The sequence below is a fragment of the Melanotaenia boesemani genome, chromosome 19 (genome assembly GCF_017639745.1).
Source record: "Melanotaenia boesemani isolate fMelBoe1 chromosome 19, fMelBoe1.pri, whole genome shotgun sequence".
Classification (NCBI taxonomy): Eukaryota; Metazoa; Chordata; class Actinopteri; order Atheriniformes; family Melanotaeniidae; genus Melanotaenia; species Melanotaenia boesemani.
This window is the reverse complement of record NC_055700.1, coordinates 11,651,504-11,677,402: the sequence shown is the minus strand read 5'-3', so window position 1 is coordinate 11,677,402 and position 25,899 is coordinate 11,651,504. Positions and strand designations below refer to the sequence as shown.

Sequence of the window (25,899 nt, the reverse complement as noted above, 5' to 3'; positions counted from 1 at the left end):
TCTTAAGTTTATAATGCAAAATTAAGAAAAAATATATATCTTTAGTTATAATTTTACAAACAAACACTGATATGAACAAACCCTTATTCTGTTCACCTTCTATTACCCACATAAACGTTCAGAACAGATGTTGACAAACTGTGCCACAGTGACCATTTTGGAGGCCTCATCTAAACTGTCTGAATTAAAACTTCTCTAATTTTTTTCTGCATCACTTCATCAGAGTTGGTCTTTTAGAGGTAACGTTAACATATTTGAACTAAGATTTGATAAAGGTTTAGAGCTAAAACTATTTTATTCCAAAGTGATATTCATATTCACCCAGAAAGTGTTTGCTTTTTTAATCAAGCCTGAAACTTTTTTCATTTGTGCTATGTGCCATTTACATTTACTTAAACATCTTAACAAATCTCACAAGTATATCCTTTACTGTGATTCCAAAAGTATTCAAATAGATCTTGTGGTTGCAGTGATGGACTGATTCCATTATAGGTATGAACATTTTGAGCATAGGCATAGTGCTCAAGCTTAACCACATGTTTATTGTGAATATTAGTTAAAAGTTTAATTAACACCAGGAGATGGATAATCACTGCGGCCCTAAATTGTTATTTTTTTAAACAAAGAAAAACGGTGATCTAGTTTATCATTGCGCTGCAGATTTCATCTGAGCACAGAAATGTTTGTGATGGCTTTTTGCCAAATTCTGATTTGGGATTAAGAAGACCAAGTCAGTGTAGAGCAGTGGTTCTCAAACTGGGGGGGCGGCACGGCTACATGACAGGGGGACGCATGGGATTGGGAAAATGTAGCCAACAAAATAATGCTTTGACAGCTTGGGCTTTTGGAAATGTTAAGGTCAACACTCCAGACCACATGATGGCAGTAATGCACCAAATCATTTTTGCCAACCACTAAAAAATATAAAGAAGAGGAAGAAAAACTCCAGAACAAAGATCAGGGTTTACTGAATGCACCGAAAGGAAAAAAGAGAGAGAGATATGAAGAAACCGGTAACTGGGATGAAAGAGGGCAGATATCTTGATCCGGTTTAACAGTAAATGTGCTTCTAATTTCGTCTTCCTCACGTCTGTGATTTTATGAGTATAGTAACAAATATATATATATATATATATATATATATATATTCCTCCAAAGGGGGGACATGGTAGAAAAGTTTGAGAACCACTGGTGTAGAGACTATAAACATACAGTAGTTTTATATTTGAAGCCAGCAAAAGTATTCAGTTATTTGTTCATTTTTTAAAATAAAACTAGACTAAATAAACTAATAAAACAAATAGGGAAGGTTTTAAGTCAAACTGAGATCTCCTGTAAGTAAAATAAAATTAACACTCATCACATATTTGAGAGTGTTAATTATCTTCTTATTTCAGTCATTTGACAGTTATCTCTAAGTGGGTCTCACCCAGACAGTAGGGCTTTTCTCGGTTTCTGTGACGCTCACGGTCATAGCGGTAGCCAGGGTAACAGGTGCAAACCACTCGACCAAAATTGTCCGTACACTGCTGCTCACAGGGGGCGCCAGCGCACACATCATAATCTACACAAAAATGCAAATGTGGAAAAAAGGCAGTGTGGAAAACAAAAAACAACTAAATTATCACTAAATATTACTGACCAGATGAAGATTTAAGGCATAACATCCACAACAAACAGAGAGACATCCAAACAGTTTAACTTACCTTCAGGAATGCACTGACCCAACACAAACTTGAAGCCTTTGCAACATTTCTTTCTGTAAAATATAAAACAAACACCAACAAAAGATTTATTCACCAGTGGACGTTTGACATTAGTGTGAGTGTGTTACAATCTTGCTGTTCTTTACAGTTGTGTTTGTTGCAGATCTTCACAGAGACGAATATGAACAGACTGCACACACCTATACAAACTGCTGCCTGCAGGTCTCTTGGAAGCATCTGCCTGTTCATTCATGTCTGATGACACTCCTCTGAATTACAGTTCCCCACCGAGCTGACTCTGCTCACTGTGTGGTATTTTCCATTTCTCCTAAAAATCTCCCTTCTGAATTAATCTGTTCTCATCCATTAGTTAACTTAATTCATTGTCCATTTTTTTAGTTTTCTTTTAGCAAAAACGTTCCTTTCCTACTTGGAGACTTTCAATTCATTAAATAAACAAACTTTAGAAATCAGACTCTCATTTTACAATGCTTGACTTCATATTTTTTTAGAAATGTATACTTCATGAAGGTATACTTCACTGTAAACCATCTGCATGAAAACATTTTGTGCAACATTTTGTCAGCATGAGTCATGTCAGCAGGAGATATTATTCATTACTTGCTCACACTTGAATTATTTTTAAGGAAAAGTGCTACCAGGTGTTGCTCTCAACAGAAGATGACAAAACAATTTACCATGAAGGCATGAAACTACAGGACAGTCACACATTCTTTAATTTTACATGCATGCTTTACGGCTTTTATTCAGCAGCAGTTATGATGATAAAACGATTCCAAATAAAATAATAAATAATAAAACCACACATGTTAACCACATGGTGGAACGTAAGGAAACGTCAGGGCATTAACTGCTATATCTTTGTTGAAACAGATGCACATGTCAAGATACACAAGGAAATAATTGGATAATGAGAATAATTGAGTGGAATGATGGTTCAAGAAAAGTAAAAGAAGCAGAATATGTTATCTGTAGTTAGTTAAGCTGACAAACCACAGACAGTTTTCTAAGATCTTGCTCTTAAAGGACCCATTAAAGACTTGGAACAAAATGGATAACAGTAATTTTGTATAGAAGAATGCCTTGATTTCTGCTTTGCATCTTACTACAGTCAGATTTTCCACTTGGTATTTCCAGTTTTATTTATAAATCAAATGACCCATCTATAATTAGAAAGAGGTTTGAAAATCATAGAAATATAATCCCAGCAAAACAAAGTAAATCACGTACTCTGTGGCTCTGCAGCTCCATAGGGTCTACCTTTTACAGTCGACTGTTTTTACAGTCATTTGGACGGGTACAGGACATGAGGAAACCAAGTACTGACTTGCTCACATGAATATTTACTACCTAAAGAGGGGCCACAAGGACTTCCCTCCCCACTCATAAGGCTCTCAATGAAGGAAATTAACCTCCAGTAATCACATTTCAAGTTTTGTGATGACACGTTATGGCACAGTTGGAGTGGTTATAAATGAAAAACAATCACCTATTGGACTACCCTCATTATCTATGACCTTAAACAAACGGTTTATGGCATCAGATGCATCAAAGATGCTAAACTTCTCCCTCCAAGCCCCTCCAAAATGCTTCACTCAACATATTCTACTCCTAAATGACAACATGAAAAAATAAACTACAGGGACACGGCTTGGACAGCAAGAACTTAGACTTGAACATCCAGACTTCAAAGTCAAAACTGAAAGTAAAACTAGGATGCAGCTCCTTAAATAGCTCACTATTTTTATCTTAAATAAAGCAGATTCTCTTTGTGGTAGCAAACTTACAATATTGCATTTGTAAGTTTTCATTAATATTGGAGCAAATGAAAATAAAAACCATTGGGCTTTCATGATCTTAGAATAACCTACTATTATGCTGCAACAGTAGCCGAAATATGACACCAAAAACTGACTAGACTGCTTAGGAGAAAATGAGTTAGCAAGTATTCAGTTTGTTACATTGCACTACTAGATGTCTCTACATTTCCCATAGTTGACCCTTATATTTAATGTAAGGAGTGTCTGATGTCAGTTTCCCTGCTTTAAGACACTAGATTCAAACTTAAAGGATCTTCTCCACAACTCATTCTCTTGATCTGCCCAAGCCCCAATCTGAGTCAGGTGTGTCAACTAAAACCTGCAGGACAGCAGCAGTCAAGGACTGAGGTTCGACATCCGAGATGGAAGGGAAAAAGCATGCATGTATGCAAAAACCATGTTTGTCAAGTTTATTTCATTTCAGTATACAGAAATGTTGTGATGTTTGGGGTGGAAGGGGATATAACTTGGACACTAAGTGAGAGCTTGTGTGAGGATGGTTTCCTGTGGGATCCAATGCTTCATGTCACAATAACAAACCCATGAAAACAGAATGCTCTTATAGCAAACAACCAGCTTAGCTAAATAAACTATGTTGAACTGCTGAACAATCAAGAGAAAACAAACATTCTTTGTCCATTTCCAAAAGATCAGGAAAGAGAAAAAAGCATCCCATGGAAACTGGATCCAAATCCGTGTTGAAGTTCACTTTTGCCAACGTGTCTCTATTAAATTAGCACTAGGGGGAAATGCTCATCAGCTCTAGAATATTCTCCATTATTGTGCTGCCTTTATTGTTACATTATACAAAACAAGACTACATGTATTTAGTTAAAGGTTAAAGCTCCCTTTTCAACATAACAGTAAAATCTTACATTTTTCTATTTATACTAATTAGTTTAGTTTCAAATAACTCATTTCATCTGTTGTCCCCTTGTTAACCTTTTTATATTTGACATATATGGACCATATATGGATATAAAAATCAGAAGAAAAATTAGATTGTAAAAATTAAACCAGAGAAAAAGTTAAAAAAGCATGCCTAGTAAATACCTATGGTGATGCATACTTGAGTGAAGGTCAGTGCACCAAAGTAATAAAATAACATAAGTACCTTCATGATTTATGTTCTGGAGGTGCTTATTAAAGAAGGTCGGACAAATTAGTTGCTAATACATTAAAATAACATTATTATGTCTAAATTATAATTTGGAGTACAGTAAAATGCTAAATAAGTGTTTACAGTACAAAGACATTTATTTGGAACTTGAATTACTGAAGTGAGCTTGGATAAAATATTAGTGTTTTACAGCAATTATTTTCGAATGAACTGTCTAAGAACTTTTAAAGTGTGTATGATGAATGTAAATTAATTTATTAATGCTTAAAATCAAAGCAAGTATGTCCCTGTTCAAATAGCTTTGTCTACATTTAAACAGCTGTCTAAATCAGTATCCGGCTTTGATAAAAGTAAACTAACGAACCAAATCAGCTGCTCTCACACTATCTAAACAGCTATAACTGTCCATGGCGTCCTACTCTGGGCCAGACATTATACTCGGGAAATACAGATGAAGCACACCAAGTTGGTTTATAAAACAAAATCCCACCAGGCTACCACACAGAACCTTTCAGAACAACGGTTAGGAACAAAATCCTTTCCAAGCTTGTTGTTTGTTCGTGTATTTCATGCAAATCAGCAAACAAATTCAAAACACATGTGGATTTCATTCATATGCATGAGTGAAAGAACAAGATGAAAAGATTTCCCAAATGCATTCACGACACTTTTCTACAAGAATACCAATGAGCAAAGTTTGCAGGGTCACACACTCGCACACACAACACCGGCAAGTTGTGATTGACATTTACTTTCAGACACAGAGCACTGCACTTGTTCAGTGATCCAAACATCACAGACAATCTGTTTGTTTTGTCACCTGTGCCTTTTTTCACCCAAAGGTTATTTCATTTTGGCAGTGACACGTATCATTTTACAAGGGCCCCTTGAAATCTAGACATAAACTAGTCTGACCTCAGTCACCCAGGGTGAAGAATAAGCACTCTAATCACCTTATAAACAGGGGCCCTCTTCTGAACCAACATGGGGTACCAGCTTAGTCTTGGTATAAAACACACTAATTCACACTGACACACCAGTTAAAGTGGAAGAATGCACGTTAGAAAAAAAGAAAGAAATAATAAACAAGGATGAAAACAAAGATTAAGGACATGCACCCTCACACTGGCTATTTTCCTCATAAGGATCAAGCATGCACTTTTCTCTAAAACTACAGAACTGAAGGGTATCACTCACACAAACACACAGCTGTGAGACGACTCATGCAGTCTTTGTGGAGGCTTATTTGTCTAGCATTGCTGCCAGTGATATACAATAACATGTCTGCATTCCACACATGAGCATATGGTTTTTTTTTAAGAAGAGAAGACACAACTTCCAAAAGCAGATTAGCGGTGTTTCACATAAAGACTCACAACTTATTAGTTAATAATGCAGCTGAGCAAATCAAGGAATTGGTGGAGATCGATAGGTTTGGCATTCTTCACATTTTTGGATATTTATAGATAGGTAACTTATCAATGAGTGAATCAATATGTCCTTGCATTAACTTTTTTCCCCACTCTGTTAGAGAGGTTGAAAAATGTGCAAATATATGCAGACAAGCAAAACATGGCGTTTTATCTGATCATCTACCCCCCACCTGTGGTTTAGTATAAACTGCATGATATGAATAGTGTTTAAAATATTTAATTATAAAACAGAAACACAGCCTCATATTAATCAAGCCAAGCTTATTATTTAAGCAAGACTTTTAAGCAAAGATATCTAATGGGATAAAAGGGAAATAAGAGTTTAGGCTGTTTCTTTTTGGGCAGAAATCAAGACATAAGAACTGGACAATGTGTAGGCATAAAATCTTAAGACTTTTGAAAATGTAATTTAATTGTATAATTTATAAAACTATTGAAACTAACACAAAACACACATTCATACTAAACCAAGCAGTCGGTGCTGGACCAGAAACAAACTGTGACAAAAGCACAAAGCTCCTCATCAGACTTGATGAAGAACTGGCATGATGGAGAGCTGTTGGGATCCCTGCAGTGTGTGAGTCGTCTGTGAATTTCTAACCTGTATATCTCATTTTGTGCTTTTTACATCTATCCTTATTGTTACAGGGAAACACTGCAATAGTAAAAAAGGCGAAACAATTAGGAGGAAGATAAATGTTTTTTTTTAATCTAATTCTTGAATGTCTGTGAATGAATGAGCACATATTGCTATCCTCTTCATCTTTTTTACAAGTGTTTGAGGCCAAATGGACACTAGACAAGACATGGAAAAATCAGGCGACAAGTAGAAATCACTGTGTAAGAATGTTGCTCATTGATGTACTGCCTGATTAAAACTTAAAGAGCTACTGTCCAGGGCAATAAGTAATAAAACACTCCAATTGTACAATTTTAAGGATTCATCATAAAACTAAAATGTTTTGAAGTATGGACCAGTGTAGCTATTTCCTGTTCTGTCATGACCTCAAGCTGACATCATTGTTTGAAGGTTTCAAAACCTTCAACACCTTCTTTTCAAAGGCATTAAATCATTCTTTCTCACTTTTCACCTGCAGTTACATCCTACATGATAGCAATTAAAAGTGGTGTTTTCCATGAATCCGCAGGATGTTTCCATGGTAAAATGTCACGGAGGTAAATACAACGATGGCTGCTGCTTACATTGCCAAGATTCTGGTATGAGCTTTAGTTAACTGTTGTGCAAAACCTGCAATACACAAACTACTAAGTACCTTTGTACAAAACCATCTGTTAAATCAGACATTTCCTCATCAGCAGTAACTCTGCCCAAATTCTTTTTCAATGTTCAGTCTCTTGTCAAAGACTGTAGCAGACAATTCCTTCAGCTCATCCAGATGTGTTCTGCCTCTGATTTTAAATCCACAACCTTCCAACAACAAATGTTAACTCACAACACTACAAAACAGCACTTCTTGCATGCAAACACAGCCTATTTAAACACAGCCTATTCCAAGCATTACTTATAAATATCACCAGAAGTGTATTAAAATTCACTCTGCTGTATAAAAGCAATGTTTTCCAATATGCTGAATGCAATTCAACAATACAGTTACATACATATAAAGTAAAACAGCTAAAAATATGTTACAGGTTCCCAGACTGATGATCTTCTATAGCTGGCACTGATGTGACTTTGACATGTTCAACACTTATCTTGATGAAAACCAGAGCAGAGAGAAATATTTCCTGCTGTGTCAATGAAGAGGGTAATAATTCTGGTAAGTTAGCAATCAGCCAATGTGACATGAAAGATTAAGGCAGGTATTGGGAATATTAATGTTGTTTAAACTGTCAAACTTGTGTCGAATGTGGTCCTGACGAATGCTTTAGGGTCAATCTTTGGACTTTCTTTAGAGCACATTGTTGATACTACTTGGATCTTCCTCTAATCAGCTACAGAATATAGTCTTTGCAGCTTTCAGAAAATTATGTGATGTTTTTTGCTGGTTAATTAGATAAATACAGTATTTTGCCCTTTAGATGGGGTCAACAAAGAGAAGGAAAAACTAAATGTTTTCCATTTAGACTATGTCAAAGACAGTGATTTATTTAGTTTTTTTTTCAGTCAGAGATGTTCACAGTGACCTTTTGGCCTGAGCTTTATTTCTATGACAAAGTGAAAGTTTAGCAGCTGTAAGGGCCTTGTGTAATGCTGATACTTTCTGGATGTAATATTAGTAATCACAGTGAGGAAGAAATGAAGAAACACTCCTCTGCAAAGAATTTTCATTGAATGTTTTTAGAGGGTTGTTTAAATTATATTAAAGGCTTAAACAAGTAAGTGTGAAAATGGTCAGAGTTCATGGTAATAAGCATAATCAATGATTCTTATCTTTTTAGATATGACAATTCTTTGTAGTGCCAGGATATTTTCTTGTGCTTCACATTGCTTCATTATGTCCTGTTTCCAAATGTTGTTTAAAATCAGCAAGTTAAGCCTCATCTTGTCAAAATATACCACGATGGTTATTGAATACCATCACTGCCAAGAAATCAGCGGAGCACAAAACAAAAAGTCAATTTAAAATACAGGAAGTGAAACTTTAAACGATAACAATAGATTTATCTGGCTTTCCTGTAATAATCATGGATTCTTGACTCTTAGGAGTGTTGTGCTCAGAAACAAATGCCAACAACCCCAGTCGTCCATGTTAATACAGAGACACACAGATAAAAACATCAGACCCCCTCTGCAGCTTGGGGGTCACCCCAGTGTAATATAAACAAATGAACAGCGGTGCACTGCAATCTGTAAGGCCTCCTGGCTTGTTCCAGGGTTTCACATAATGTCCTTAAGAAATAAAATTCCAACATGTCAGAATGCCTCCCATCCCTGTAAGCACACACTGGTCGTCAAGACAAATAGGAGATAAAGTTAAGCAACAGTAATTTCAGCTACATTACATTAAGTGGGAAGGTTATGTCTGCCAGCACGGCATCCAAAAAAACTTCTCCTGACGTACAAAAAGTGAAGTGAGTACATTGTTTGAATTCCTGGATTCTTCTCTTTTCCCAAAAAGTCCAGACTCAAAACACTTTCAGAAAGATCATTTATATTGCTAAAAATAAAACACAGAAATTGAACTAATTTCATTTCATAGTGGCAGTCTTAAGAAACAGTTCCTGAACTAACACACTCATTCTACAATTAAATGGCTTTACTTGTTCTACATTACATCCCATTATTGTCTGTAATTACGACTACAAGCAGAAGATGTCCAAAAAGCTAAAAAATGAAGAAATATACATATTTCTCCAATATGCTTTTCATTAGGTGATATCAGTCTTTTTGAGTCAAGCCATTACTGCTGAAGCATTTTAACCTCAAACTACTTCGGAGACAAATGGAACATTTCATAGTCTCATCCAAAAACAACTCAGCTGTTTGACAGCTTCATACCTCTCCACACAAATAAATAAATCATTATATATTTATAGTACGTTTGCAGAAGAGCAGAAGTTATTTTTGCACAGTGTTTCCTGTGTATACTATTATGAGCTCTAAACTCTTTAGAAGTTCACTAATACATAGGCATTGCAAGGCCTGGGCATCTGGTCTGCAGCCCCAAATATATGCTTGAATAAAAAAACAAAAAAACAAATTACAGATCTATTTCAGTTGTGGATTACAACCCCCCAAATATTATGACAATATAATATATATGTTCTAAGACATGAACAAGCTCTGTTTCATTTTCTTCACATTTCAGGCAGCATCTGCTTCACACGATCTGTCACTGAAGAAGTTCACAACAATGCAGACTTTTGACAGCATTCCTGTTTGGTCTGGATTTAACACATGGAACGAAACATTTCTTTGTCAATCAGTAGCAATGTCTAAAACAATAAAAAAGATAAATAAAATAAAAGAAGAAAAGAATTTAGAACCCATTAAAAATAAAATATACCTACTGCATGTCTAGATGGGCCAGTGACTCAGATTCACAAACTGTTTCCCTAAGCAAGAAACCACTGTTTAAAGTCGAAATGTAAATAAAAAAAAAAAATAAAAAAAGTTGAAAAATTTTCCCTCTGCAACTCCCATAATGGAGCTCAAATTTGCCAGTTACTGGAAGGCGCATTTCTATCATAAGTCCTAAACAGCCAAGGCGATGCTGCTAAGATGTAAGGCTGTATTTTAATAAATTCTAATGGTGATCATAAGAATGGTAAATGAGTGAAGAGTAAGCCAAAAAGAAAGGAGCTGGACGTAAAAGTCAGGCCAATCTGGAACAGTACTTATGGAAAATTAACTGCTCTTTGTGAAACTGTATTGAGGGTGAGAGCATAAACTTCTGTTCAGAGAACTATAGATTTTCCATTTGTCTACTAACATGGTAGATGAACAGATTGGTAACGACTGCATGAACTTACTCACAGCCTGTGATAGACACACAGATCTGGTAGAAAGACCAACATAAAGACAAAAACTGTATTTTATTCTTATCCTTTTGTTTTCATTTTCTCTCTTGTGACACAATGGTAACAGAAAGACCTGACAAATGGGGAAAAAGTTGAAAAAATGTGCTGTCTGAGTGTGTAGCAATACAATTTATTGCTGCTGGTTCTACAAAACCCTGTCATTGGGGTTACTCATCTGTTAAAGCAAAAGTTCAACATTCTGAGAATTACACTTATTTGTTTTCTGACTCAGTGAGAAGATCGGTACTACTCTCATGTATTTGTTAAAAAGATATAATTCTTCAACCTCTTAAAACTGTTTACAGAAAGAATGAAAAGTAGAAAGGTGAAAAAAAAAACTTGCCTGACACGTTTAATCAGATCTTCTCATCTAACTCTGTGGTGAAGTAAAAATGCACATCTTGCTAAATTTACAACTTTTAAAACAACTTAAATGCTTTAGAAATAAACTCTGATTAACAGAATGAGGACTAGTTTGCAGTGAGGACATCTTTTACAACACTAAGTGTAGAATAACAGACTAAATCGAAAGCAATGTTTCGCTTTTCTTAACAATATTAAGCCACAGGGAATAAGATATGTAGCAACTGAACAATGGCTGCTCTTTGTATTGCTGAAAGTGCAGCTTAAAATAAGGACTTCTCTCCATATTACCTCTGCAATCTATCTGCTGTCACAGAAGCAGGCCAGGACTCCTGCTCTTTATGTTGCTTTTCCACAGTCGGGGTCCCCATTTCAAACAAATCAGACTTGACTCTGATGCGATCTACTAAAATATTAAATATCCTAAATCTTATCACATTTAAATGCATCTGCTGTAATGTCACATTTTAAGCTGAGAAACTCTCATTTGTCATTTATATAGTCACTTTCTTTAAAAGCTAAGGACAAGTGCAAGTTCTGTCTGATGTCTTTGAAACTGACACCTCAGGAAATTATTCAGAGCATGGCTGTCTGTGGGCTGTTACAGTAAACCATCACCAGCACTTCCATGTGTTTCTAACTCAAACCATTCTTCTGGACAAAGGCCAGATATTACCTTTCCCTGTCAACTTAGGAGGTTGCTGTGAAAGCGTGCCACTTCCACTTCAAAGAATCTCGAGGAAATTATTAGTAATTAGATTCCTTTGCTATTATTCACAGATTTTCCAGCTCATTGTGTTAACGGTGCGGAAAATCGGCATGAAAATAAACACTGCAGGCCATGTAAATGATGCAAAGAAATTTGGATTAAAACATATTTTTTAAAAAGTGGTCCCTGCAGAACTGGACTGGGGTGAACTAAAATCACAAGTTTATGATGGATTATTTCCCACTAACAGGGAATATCTTTCATCTCACTAGGTTGGCAATAATTATAAAAAAAGATTTTAATGTATGAAGCAGATGTGGTATTCTTCTTAACGGGGTCAGACATGTCAACCCAACCCACAAGATAGAGTCAAAGGAGCACTTAAGTGCCATCATAAGGCAACAACAAAACAAATCCACCAAGGACACAACAAAACCATCAGGAGTGACCACATCACAAGGTTGGCACCACAACAAAAATGGAGGAAGTTTCTGATTTCACTTATTGGTTTTTGGTGTTATGGAGCCCCAAGTGTAACATTTTACTACCATATTGGTCAAGATTACTATATTTAGTCAAAGGGGTGGTGCTGGAAAGTGATACTTGAAAGCTAACTGGATAAAAATATATTTCTTTGAGGAGTAATATTGACTCATTGAATTATTTTCGGAAGTACCACCAGAACACTCATTACAAGTTAATATTTATGAAACATCACTAATGACTAAGAATTTCCTAAAAGAAATGTTGGAGTTAGGGATGTTGTAGAGGTGCTGCCTTGCAAGTGAAATTCAAGGAACCTTCACATTGGCTGCATTTATGACTTTTTAAAAATAGTCTATGATTGGTAAATTCAAAGAAAATAGGAATGATTGGATAATTAAACAGTCCCTTCCATGATAAACAAATCAAAAGAATATAAAGGCCAGATATCAATCTTAAATATCCATCCTTGAACCAACACCTGCAGAACTTATGACAATTCTCTCCCTTGAGCTTTGGATTTAATAATTTTGAGCTAAATCAGCATGTTTTTGAAGCAGCAACATATCAAAACACTTTTTTTTAAATTTTTTTACTATTGATAAAGTATCTTCTCAGCTATTTAATGTGGAGGGGAACATTTTCCTCCCGAGGATGCTGAAGTGATGCTTCTGTTGTAAATCACAGTGATCCGTCCATGCAGCCTTCTCCTCTCCTCCTCCCTCTTCTGTTGTGAATCAGGATGGCTGTCTGTGATCAGCTGATCAGCTTTTTTGTCTTAGGTACCGTCTCTCTTATTACGTTTGTTCATTGTTCAAGGGAGGAGGAGGAAACTAAAGTGATCATCTAATGTAAAAAAGCAAAGAAAAACCCGAGTGAGCTTTGGCTCTTTCTGTTGAGACAATACAATAAAAATGGGCATGATTTAGGCATAAGTGTGAGTGATTAATCATGATTAATCATGATTTTTTATGATTTTAATCACTTGACAACCCTAATTTAAATGGAGTTTAGTAAATGATTGAATCAAATTATAGGCAAGGCAAATTTATTTGTATAGCACATTTCATGTACAAAACAGCTACGGCTGTTTTATAATGAAAAGTCTACAGAATTTTACATTGCTTTTAAGTTTTTAAATGTTTTTTTCCACACTCTTCATTAATAGCCATTAATATCTGACTGTAAGCCAGAGCAGGATCAGCCAGTGGCAACTTTGCATGTTCCATTTTCAGTCTACTCATGGAGCTCTAACTGCAGCTGGGAGCTGGGTGCTTGTGTTGTGTGAGGACCAAGGCTATAGGGAGCACTTTTGGATGGGGGAGGATCTTGCGGCAGCACCTGTGGCTCATTGAGAAGAGTAAACTTTACATGCTTTCTCCAAAGTCTCCAATAACACCAGAAAAAGTTGCTATATTTGTCGCTAATCACTTGGTTGGACACTGGTTTAGAATTTTGTAGAGATTTGTATGAATATCCATGTATTATTTTTTGTAAAAAATCATATGAACCATTCGTGAGAGCAGCCTGTTCCATGATATGCAGTGAAGTGGTGTAACTGATGTGTGGCATGTTCACACAGTTAAGGCTTGGTGGTTTTCATGTTATTTAAAAGCTGTAGTGAAATCTTATATTGCTTCCAGGGGCTGAGCATAATAAAGTTGCCAATAACGGTTAACTCACACTATAACTTAAAGTAACACCTCTGAATGAAATAAATTGTAAAAGTTTTTTTGAATGCAGAGAACAGGATGAGGAAAGGAGGAAACTACAAGCCAGACTAATTTCACTGGCACAACGTAGCTCTACAGTTACAACATAATTAGTACTTGACAGGTGGACCAACACACTGACGGTGGTAGTGAATATCATTAAAGTGAATTGTAACTGACTCAAAAATATTGAAATTCACCAGTGAAATCTCAAAAGAGGGGAAAACATCTGTGCTGCACAAAAAACCAAACCCGAATCCCTTCTCCACAATGAGTTATTAACACTGAATGCAACATCTGTTTACAATTTAAACAGACTGGTATATAAATGAATGTGCAGTGGTGCAAGCAAAACTTTTCCTTTGGCAATAACAGCCATCATTCAGGACTGATAAATCAGCTGCTTATCATTTTCACTAATGGGAGAATAAATTAAGGCTTCATGTGGCTCAGTATTGAAAAGCCCTTTGCAATGTGAAAAACAATTAGCAGATAAATGCTTGTCACAAAGTTCCCATTTTTGCTGAAATGGCACAATAAATGTTGATTTAGACCAAGTGTAGAATTATAGTTTTGATACATAATGTTTTCTGAGTAGAAAACATTATGGATGGAGCCTTAGCCCAGTCTTGGACATACAGAGCAGAGACATGAAGGAGAAAAAACCCACAGCCTGTAAAATACTTATCACTGCATCACTTAACCACTGCAAAACCACAGCATGACCAAAACGTGACCACACAACAGTTCTCCATGGAAAGAAAACAGATGGATGAATGAGCATCTGCCAACAGAAACAAGAGTGGGCTTTTAAGAAACCAAAGTATAAAAAAAAACTTGTTGAGTCATGGTTTACAGAAGGAAAAGTGCCGGTGACATTAAATGATTAAGCTGAATGTAAAACAGACCACATAAGGTCTTAAAATGATCAGAGCTTGCAAATCATTTTATGTAAGATGAACTATGACTTCATGTTTTCAAAACATATATTAAGGTCAGAACATTCATTTGTTAAAAAAAAGAAAAATATTCAAATCCGTGTTTTGATCTAGAAACACTGCATCACTTAACCACTGTCAACTGTATCGACTGTACAAAGCTGAAGTTCATACCTGGACAGCTGGATAAAATCTAAAGTATTTTAAACATGTCATTTTTATGCTTTTAACCTAAGGTTTGTTTGTATAATGCTTAAGTATGTGTACTTTTTGGCCTAATCAGCCTAATAATAAAACTTCAGCTTAAGAACAAATCTGGAATTCTTTAAGTCATGGTCTCTATGGTAAAGATGTGTTTTATATCACAGCTTTCTTTTGGATGGAAACACTTTGTTTAGAAATGCTGTTAAGCTGTTTAGAGTCTAAAAGTTTAAGAACAAAAATGTGTTTTGGATTATTCAAAGGGAAGAAGATGAAAGACAGAACAAAGACAGAGGAGGAATAAAAAAAAGCTTTTGCTTGAAAAATACAACATAGTGAAGTTATTACACTTATATTTCTTAAATAATGATTAACTTCATTATGTACAATTAATTAAAGGAATAAGACACAGGACGATGTTTGCTGCTGCTTGTGCTCCGCATCTGTCACTAAAAAATGCTCTTTAACACTAACATGTCCTCCCCTGTTCTGACCATGATCATTTACACTCCACTTTATCTAAATCAGTGCTAAGGAAGTGCTATTAGGGCCTATCAATGGAGCTTGTGTCAAGGGGATGGTATAAACAGCTTGTTCCCATCTAATCAATGATACAATAGCGATAAAACATATATAATTAATTGTAAGAAAAAAAAACTAAATTAGTCTAAAGAAAATAATAATAAGCATAATAAGTATGGCCTTTTCCAAACGATGCATTTTCCATGAGTGCCATTTTCCAGAACTGCACATGCAGATGCAAATATTTCCAGTTGTGCAAGAGTATTTATAAAAGTGAGACATGCACACCGGCAGAAAAGGACATAATTAATTAAAACTATCAATGTGCAAAAGTAACCTGACAACAGAGCAATGCATATGATAGCCTGACTATAACAATTAGCTCTTTAGACAACCGCTACAAGTAAAAGGATTTCCTGTTAAGAGTCTATGCATTAATACCATTAACACTGGAGACAATGAGACTAATCACTATCTTGCTCAATGTGGAACGGATGGAAGATAAAGTACAATAAACATCAAATTTACATTGATGTAAGGTCAACAAGCTATTATATATGGTATTTGAGAGTCTGGCACAAGAAACTCACACTAACATTTCATTTTTGTACTTCTGAGGGGGGAAAATATATGAATCTATCTCTGCTGAGAGACTGATAAAGCTAATCAATCAGATTGCCATCAAGGGTTAAGTTGCAGGCAAATACAGCTTACTACAAAAAAAAAAAAAAAATCTACAAAAATAATTTTAGTATTTCACTGAGCATCATCATATAGTCTTCCCTTGATGCACAGCAGGATGTAAATCAGATATACTCGGATCGCTTAACATGGCAGTTGATCCCTGCCTTTGTGTCTTTACATCCTTTTAATGTTTAACTGTGTGGGAGCTGTCATTGAAGAGGAAAACCAAATGTTCATGTCAACTCCTTGAATCCATGGTACACTCTGTGCAGCAGTCTACTCCAGTTAACAGGCTTCATATCCTCTTTCTGGCCATTGATGGAAACCAGATGTTAATGTCTATGTCTTGACAGGACACTATGCATCATGTGAGGGATATGGTTTGAGATTAGGAGATATTATCTGACCACAGCCATATAGCTCTATCAGTTATTGAACACATGTACTGTACGCTAAGTAATTTGCAGAGGTAAAAAAAAAACTACTTTTAAATAAACTTGCTGGTATGGTGATGCAAATTACAGCTTCCATCCCTTTTAGATATTTTTCTTAGTACTCCATACTTTCACAATGCTGGGAAACTCCAACAGGTGTTGTAAATCTTTTGAGGCATTTTTGATTGGCAAGATTTCCAGCCGTTATCTTATTCTGCATCTATTAAGGTTAATTCCGGTAAATTCGGTTTCACTCAAAGGGCTGTTGAGAAACAGCTTGTACTTATTTCATGCACTTTCCTCAGAAAACTTATTTACTTTATCCTGATACATTCTTGCCTTTTAAACGCTATAATTCAACAGCTTGAGATGCTGTTATTCCTAAAAATCAATAGAGATTTAAATCAAATCTAATTATCTTGTTTTTTTAAGAAAACACACGTTTTGGAACAACAACAGTATGTTGTATTGCTTTACTTCTGAGTGTAGGGGAAGTGAAGGTAGATAAGAGTTAACAATGATCGAGTCTATAAGCTTGTGCTCTCACACATTTTCTGGTTTTCCTGAAAAACAGGTTTGTAAGTTAGACAAATAATAATAAAAATAAATAGAGAACATAAGCCTGAGAGTAATACCTTAATATTTCTTTATGGAAATCACCCTTTTCCAGTTGAGAGTTTTCACTTTCTTTTTCATCCCAAAATAATCCCTGTGAATTTAATAATTACTTTTAGCCATTAATATGTCATTTTAATCTTAGCATGAACCAACATTGAAGATTTTTGAAAATATTAGTATGAATTTATAGGACTCAAACTTTTAGATAACTAATTGATGAAACCTATATTGAAATCTATGCTTAGAGCCAAAATCTCACAGCAATTGAATACACAAAACTTTTAAAATACATGTTAATTTATATGCGTTTTTCTTCCAAACCCAATTCTCTATTGAGGCGTTTGTGTCCCTATCTGATGATATCAGTAACATTGACACTGATGTGGCCAAAAATGCTAATTTGGGACTGATTCTGTGCAATATTTTCTACAATCCTTACACTTTTCACCTTACCCTTCCTCTACCAATTCCCTGCTTTTCTACATAGCTCCCACCCTCAAAGTTTTAGGGTTTATGAGTTAAAAGTACATGTTAGGGTTAGAAAAACTTAGCTTTAGTTTAGTAAAGCCATGGTAATGCTGCTTTCTTGAAATACACATTTTTCCAGCATTGAATTCTCTTGAATACTGCCATACATATGCTGTCAATAAAACTGGCTCCACTGTAACTTTCAGTCCAGAACATTTATGGCAACATCAGAAATATAGTAGCCCAGAAAAATAAAACATAATCAAAGTAGGTCTGCTTAAATCCCTAAGATGTACCACAGTATATCATCCATGGAGCTGTGATAACTGGAGGGATGACATTATGGCAACAAAGAAGCCCTGTGTGTATTTGTTTTGAAACATTTGAATTGGGATTGGGAACAGAGGTCTAACTGAGAGGATTATTTCAAGGTGTAGAATAAATTTAAATGTAATGTGAAAAACGGTTTTAAAAAATAAAAAGAAACAAGAGAGCCTTTAGTCCACACGGCCACATTGAATAATCAGACTAAAGTGATCACTTTGCTACTCAACAAGAGAATCACTATACAAATCTAGGACACAACTAAAGTTTATTACAATAAAATCTTGGGAACATTACAAGGACCCAAACAACCCTAGGTGGATCAGCTTTGTGTCATGACTACCATGTCAAAGGGGGGGTGAAATGTAACCCTCAGTGTTTTTGCTTTGTAAACCACAGCTTTCCCTGCGCTCCAGGGTGGAAGAGCACAAAAAAGAAGAGAGAGAGGAGAGAACAAAACAAAATGCTTACTACCCCCAGAATTGTTTGGAGAAATAACAAAGCAACAATTACACATGCCACACATCAATTATGTGTAACTGTTAAAGCTGTAGAGTGGCGAGACTCACGTTGCATGTGTTCTGCTTCTTCTCCAAAGAAGCATTTCCCTTACAGGGTAGCTAGGCTAACACAGCATACACAATAAATCAAGCCAAATGTAATCACTGTTTCACGTACCCTCTTGTCACCCAAGAAAAGTTGGCAACAAAGATTATTAATGTGTCTCAATCCTATGATGGTTAACACGTTGGATCTGGCTCTCATCCTGGATTGTCAAGACTTGTGATTCAGCCTAAAAATAGTCAATGAAAGCACAAAGATTTGCTGTTTTCTAAGAGTTTCTGTGAGGTATTTTTTTCCCCTCAAGGGATCTATACAAAGCAGAGTTATCAAGTTTAATGGATTAATGCTAGACTCTATGCAAATGTCTTTAAAATCTGCTGTTTGGACTCAAATAAAAACTTCTGATGGGTTATATTTATTGTTGTCATCCGGCTAGCTCAGTGATCCTGCTTTGTAGCTTAAACCACAGTGAGAAATGTCTCTGGACTTAGAGGGTGACAGGTTAATGGAGTAGAAACTTTGAATTGGGGAACATATATTATAAAGTAAGATCATATTTAGCATGGCCAGCAATTACCAGCAGACCAAATAAAAGAACAGAAACACAAAACCTTACAAAGATAAGCAGTAATACCAACAATACTGACAATAAACTGATCTCTCAATGATTCACTGCAAAAACACAAACAGCTCTGAGGGTATTACCACATTGGACAAACAGCCTGCAGCTTATCATTTTAATCAAACCCCTATCTGGTCTAAGCAAAGCATTATGTTGCAATCCCAGGAATGTGTGATTTAAGTGGAAGTTTTGGTACAAAAGAATAAATATATAAATAAATAAATAACAGCACAGTTTTTGACATGCACATTTAACTCTACAGCCTGCAAAACTGCAAAAAAAAGAAAGATTCAGAAATCTGAAAATGCATAGCCCTGGTGCAGCAGGCCTTGAAAACAGGAAAAAACAAACATAATAATGTCCATACTTCCAAAATTAATGTTAAGCTGTGCACACACACAATGTTAAATAAGAATTCAAACATATAAATGGAAAGCTAAGGTTTCCATGCCATTTAGTAACTTCTCACATCATGTTTAATTTAAGGTTAAGTGGCATGCAAACTATTGCCCATTAAACTGCACATTTTTCACAATTCAGAATTGTTTGGCTTAAAGAAATCTGTTTACGACACTAACATGTTCCAAGATGCACAACAATATCCCCCAGAGCACATAATGAATGCCATAAGCTCATTTTTCCTTTGGCAAGTGTATCTTGCCAACTTAAATCACTCTTGGTTCCCTTTGAAAAATGCCTCTCTGCCCCCACGTCAAGGCATGATAGTGCTGGTATACGACTGCTTTTAGAGAAAAATACTGTGTAAAAATATTTCACACAGTCATATTATCAAAGTCAAGGCATCATATATAGTTTTGGTGCTCCTTGTTGACCTGTCAGGACTGCTGGGTAGTCATCTGCAGCTTACACTGTGCAGGTGAACTGAAACGGATCCAGGTCACATTATCTTGGCTCCTGGCTGAAGCAGTTTTTCTTCTTAAAATAAACAGTGTGGGAAATAACCATGGCTGCAGCCAATAACCATAAACCAACATCATTATAGTAAGAGAGTGTCTGAGATTTAAAGATCAAACAGGATGTCACTGAACCGTAGCCAGAAGTTTGTTAAGAAAAGCAAAAACAAAACGACACTTGGAAGACTTCACAGAGGATATCCAACAATCTGTCACTACTTAGATGTCATAATTTTTTCTTAAAAGGAAATAGATTTTATATAAATTAGGATCGTTGGTCACTTGTTTGAAATAAGTTGTATAATATTGCTCCTAAAGTTAGAGCACAGATAACATCAATATGAAATGTGAAAGGCATGTAAATAAAGCATTGCATTCTGGCAAAGTTTACCAACCACACAAGATAAAGTTAAATTACCCAAGAGGACAAAAAGAAGAAAATGTTGCAGTAGCACTAATGTAGCAAATTGTTTTAGTTAAATGGTTTAACTTTCTAGAAGGTTAATATCCAAACATAAACAGAGATTAGTTTAGGTTCATTGATCTATGCAAAATATATAATTGTTACATATTTCTATTCTGTAAAACAGGAACTTTTTAATAAACTTATTGGATGTTTTAGAAGTTTATTTCTGCAAACAGACTAGCTCTTTAAAGACAGTAGCTTCTTTTTTAATATGCCTTTGAGATAGCCCTGACAAGATTAGCTTCTAACATCTTAATCTTCAGCCTCTGACAGGAGGACAGCACTGTGTCCATTGTGTCTGTGAACAGTCAGAATTAAAGCTAGTACTGGTACATCAGAGCATAACAGGTCAACCTGGAGATTGCTATGATCCCTTTAGCTCACAAAAGACATAGCAGAAGTCCATATAGGCTCCACTATTTTAAGACCCCCCCCCCCCCCAAAAAAAAAACCCGAATGGATGCTAAAAGTCCATTGATTTTTGTTTCTAAAATGTTATCTACAAGCAATGAGAGTGTAAGTGCTTCTCAAGGCAGAAAATATTTGAAGTAGTCTAAATTATTTCATTGATCAGAATCATTGCTGTGAATAACAGGTCCACCACCTTCACATGCTGTGAGGCTCCTTTCATGGAGAAATTAAACACTTTTTTCTTCTTAACAAAATTATCAACTTTTTTTCTCTCATAGACAATTTGATGAGCATCTGTACCTGTAACACGTCGTAACTTCTCCCGTCGACTTCAAGCAGGGGTACTTTGTGGTAGAAATGTTATTTTCAGAGCACTTCTCACTGCGAATGGGAGATTTTTGAAGCAAGTTAGGTACCTTATCAACGTCTAATATAGTTATCATCACCGTGTACACGTGGTAATATGTACCCTTCACTGGCATCCTCCTCCTGGTAGGACCAAAGCAAACCACCTGAGAAGCACATGCAGGTGACGGTGAGCAGCAGAGGACTCCTGTTGGGTTTCAGCAGCATGACGTCGGTCCGGTCACCTGGCTCCTGTCGACGGTCCACACTGGAGGCGAAAGCTCTCCTCACTGCTTCAATCCAGTGAGTAAAGCGGTGAAGCACACAGACAGACCCTCCCATTCACCAACAACTGGTGGTAACTGTTACTTCATTCTTGTAGTGTCGCCACAGAAAGTTGCTTAACTTTATATTCCGCCGCTTTATAGCTTGCATATTTTTTTTTTTTTTTTTTACAAATTGCGTCAGTAAACCCGAAATATTTGCAACCTCTCGCCCATTAAATGTGTTTTATGGGGTAATGACTTTCCCAACACACACACACACGCACACACACAAATCCCTTTAGCTTTACGGCCAGTTCTTGATGATGCGTTAAACATTAACAGGAAAAGAACTAGCAATGGTACATGCAAGCGTCAACAAGCACGCGCTCCTTGAAGAGGCTGCGTGCCTTGTAATCTTTGCTGCCGCCGCGCGACTATACAGCAAATTACACTTCAGCTGTGGACGCCGTGTGCGTAAGTTAATATACTTTTGTTCAAATGAATGCAGATTGATTAAGGAGTTATAAGGGTTATAATGTTCAGATTTAGCTGAAAGGTGCCACTTCAGCTGTGATCCACGTGAAGGCTGATGTTTGTATGGATAATAAAATGCATTCTGACTGGTGTAGCCTAAAAATGGGTTCCCATCTCTATAACTATACCTGACAGAAACACTGCTCTTTAAATCACAATGTAGATCCACATCACTACCAAACGACCATGAGGTTTACCTGTGAAATAACTCTTGAGGTATCTAAGCATAGCATTTGTATGGTACACACTTAAGTCTTTACCATATAAGGTTCTCTGTCCCACAGACTGGATTGACACAAGAACATGCATTCCATGCAAATGAGCATCCTATAGGCAAACGCTATGATTGGAGGACACAGGACTGAGGAATTTTCTTTGTTTAAACCCTATATAAGACAGAATGACACATTAGGTCTTTAGGTCTTCGTTCTGGCTTTGGGACCTCCAGATTTTGCTGCAGAAATCTGTTTTGATGTCTGAACTTTTGTAATAAACTTCTTTTTATTATTCAAGTCAGCGTCCAGAGACGTTTTTGCCTGAAAGACAATTTTTCCACATCTCCTGATCAAGATACATCACTCTTAATCTTAAACTTTCAGAGAAACATTTGCAGAACCATTCACGTTCTGTTTACTGGACCAGTGGCTTCAGTCTTATCCTAGAAAGTCATACCAAGGGACCATAAAATCAGGTGAAATTACCAAAATGAGAGAAAAAAAGACCATGAAGAAATGCATGATATTACTATGAGATGTAAAGTGGGCAAACTGAGTCTTAAAATGAAATTAAAGATAAATTTGTATTTCTCCAGAAGCCTCCAGAATCAGTGATCCTGGATACATGATCAAAAGATTTCTTTTTTTAACTTGTCCTGCTGAACAAATTTGCTTTGCCTAGGGTAGCTTTATGGCTATACGGCTCCCCTTGATTTTTTAATTTAAATTCTTATTTATTTATTTTGAATTACAGAATTTAAATAATATTGCTAGACCTGACCAGAGGGGACAGAACAAAAGAGGAAGCTTGAACAGAAATGAAAAGTAGCGCGGAGAGAAGAAAGAACAGACAGAGAAAGTAATAACCCTTCAATCTCAACAAACACCACCACCTGTACAGAAACACAACAGATAATTTTCTACCACTTTTACATGAAAACAATGATGACAATCATCATGAGCACCTATAAGAAAGGAGCAAGCTAAAAAAACAAACAAAAAACCAAACATGTATCACTGCAAAAACACGAATTACAGAAACACACACATAAAAACCTAAACAAAAGCAGCTCTTGGAGTATTAGTGTATAAACCAGAGCAACGCAGTGACTGTCAGCATGCGAATATGAGGACTCAAATATGAGTGTGATTGTGCAAATGTCACCACGCCTCCACAAAGGCCAGAGGCAGACTGGGCAGCACAGAGATCTGGGTGATCAGCAGTAATTCCAGAGCATGAATCCCAGCCACCCCAGACCAGCCCAGAAGGTGGCAGAGGAAGGCCACAGCCAGAGACCCCCCAGGTCACTGGGCACTAGAGATGGGATTTATGGCTCTTTAAAGGGAGCCGGATTTTGAGGAGCTGTTCCTTTCAATGTGCCATCCTAAAGCCTGGCTCATTCTTACTTTTTCATTTATATATTTGTTTTATAATTTAATCAGGGGCAAGTAATTTTTTATCAAGAAAATAATCATTGCTAACAATTAGAGGGTAAGATTTGGATCAGAATAATCCAAACTTACACAGCTCCTCAATATGTGCTGGTGGGAATTATTCTAAAATACTGATCATAGTTTCATTTGGCTTATGTTTTTTTATAGTAGTCATTCCATAAGGGGCTCTTTATCCCCATGCTTTGACAGTAAGATCAATATTTTGGATTGTCCTCTCGCCAAAAATCTCTGTGGCACAAGAAAAACTAAGCAGGCAACAATTAACATCCATGCAAGATAACTTCAAAATTTTCTACATATTGACATTAGTAATGCAAAAAACTCACAATATATACAAATAATATACACAAATAATAAACAGGAGAAGGTTTAGAAGCTTATTTCCAGGCTCTTTGAAAGAAATAGATATTTAAAAAAAACTGAAGCTACATGCATTTATTAATCATGAAATGATTTGATGCTATTTATTAAAATATTTAGAAGTTTGGTTATGAAAAAATTTATTTAACATGGAATTGAAAAAACAAACAAAAAAAATCACTAAACTCAGAAATAATCATAGCTTGCATCTGATTTCAGCTTGTGATATGTGATCAGGATGTTTTTATGTTAACTACGGATGCCAATTTTTGACATTTCGCCCATTTTTTACATTTTGGTTGAATATTTATAGGGTGGATTAATTACTGACAAGTTAGTAGTAGTAGTAAACCACAAAACAGATTTTTAGCTGAATATTTTATTAAATATTCAGAAGTATGAAGCTAATTACTGCCTTAATTTACTGTGTCAGGTTACTAGGAATTAAGTCAGCCGAAGTATCACAAAGTAAAGCAAAACGTTGAAAAAAATAGAGTTTATGAACTAACTGAGCCTCAAAAAAAAAATCTAAATCTCTGCAGAACAGAGTCGACCTATTTATAATCTGGATCCCTTTAGCACAACACTTGTTTCATTATATCATGTCCAAATGTCACTGATTTTGTGGCCAGCTGATGAAATAAAGCAATGCTCAATAATGTCTGCATCATTTGGCTGCATCATAGAACAGCCTCATTCATTCAGACAGATCATTATAATGCATCAAGCAACTTAATGATCAGCAGAAACAAAGTTGTAACCTCTATGCTCTGCTAACTCACCTCCCTAGTCTTTAGGTCAAGTGATCTACGAGGGCAGGGACAAACTCTACACAAGTATGCTACTGACCTTGTTTGTGAATTACCTTGACCTTGGTGTGGCCTCCACCGGTGGGTCTGATCAGAGCACCAGCAGTGTTTATCTGCATCTGCAGAACTTATTCAGTTTCTCAGGAATCCAGTATGGCATTACAACGTGTTATATAGCAGAGAAACCGAGGAGTCTGTAAAGGATATCTTCATGAAACAAGAAGACTGTGGTGTCGCTTACATCCACTGTGGCCACTTTTATTCCTGTGAGGTCAGCGAGGTATGATTAAACTTAGTGCAGGACATTAGTGACACAACATTAACCAAAGTGTCTATTCAGGAGAAAGGTAATAAAATCTTTCCATTTAAAATGAAGTTTTTTTTTTCTTATTGGACACAGAACTGTCCCTCTTCTAGTACCATTTAGCAGAAAATGACACCTTGGACCTGCGTCAAAGAGCCTGCTCATGTGTGACCATTTCAGTTCGAGGGAAAGCAGTGTTTCACCGCTCTGCTGGTTTCATTACCTCAGCACCTCTACTGCATGCTCCTTCTCTGGTGCAGTTCAGTTTCTGGCCACTTGATGGCCCTTTCAACCAAGAGATATTACCCCCCCCCCCCCCCCCCCCCCTCCCTACCCAGACACACACACACACACCTTTCGCCACTATCGTCATCGTTGCCCACAAAATGGATGACAGCTTTTAGAAATACCAGGGTGCGTCACGACTCTGAGGTGCACATGCTGTGCCATTTACGTTCCACCTGTTTTGATGCCTCAGCAGCTTAAGAGGCAGGGAAAAATCATGCCTGCAACGGCACAAGTAGCCAATTAATGTTGCAGTCTGAGACTGCATCAAAGCTAACAAACTCACTCACATCTTCTGCCTGATTGAA

The 25,899-nt window shown here is 36.3% G+C and overlaps 1 protein-coding gene across 2 annotated transcripts in view; it reads right to left on the bottom strand.

Annotated features, from left to right (window-relative positions):
* Positions 1-22,007, bottom strand: part of ccbe1 (collagen and calcium binding EGF domains 1) — a 32,179-nt gene extending 10,172 nt beyond the window's left edge. The window contains exons 1-4 of one of the 2 annotated variants that reach the window (XM_041970362.1): positions 21,488-22,007; positions 21,319-21,399; positions 1,707-1,759; positions 1,430-1,564 (exon numbers count right to left, since the gene is read on the bottom strand). In XM_041970362.1, the coding sequence (XP_041826296.1) occupies positions 1,430-1,564; positions 1,707-1,759; positions 21,319-21,399; positions 21,488-21,705 (487 nt within the window). In that variant the 5' untranslated portion in view covers positions 21,706-22,007. The remainder of the gene's footprint in view (positions 1-1,429; positions 1,565-1,706; positions 1,760-21,318; positions 21,400-21,487) is intronic. The other variant, XM_041970361.1, reaches the window with a different exon arrangement.
* Between the last annotated feature and the right edge of the window lie 3,892 nt (positions 22,008-25,899).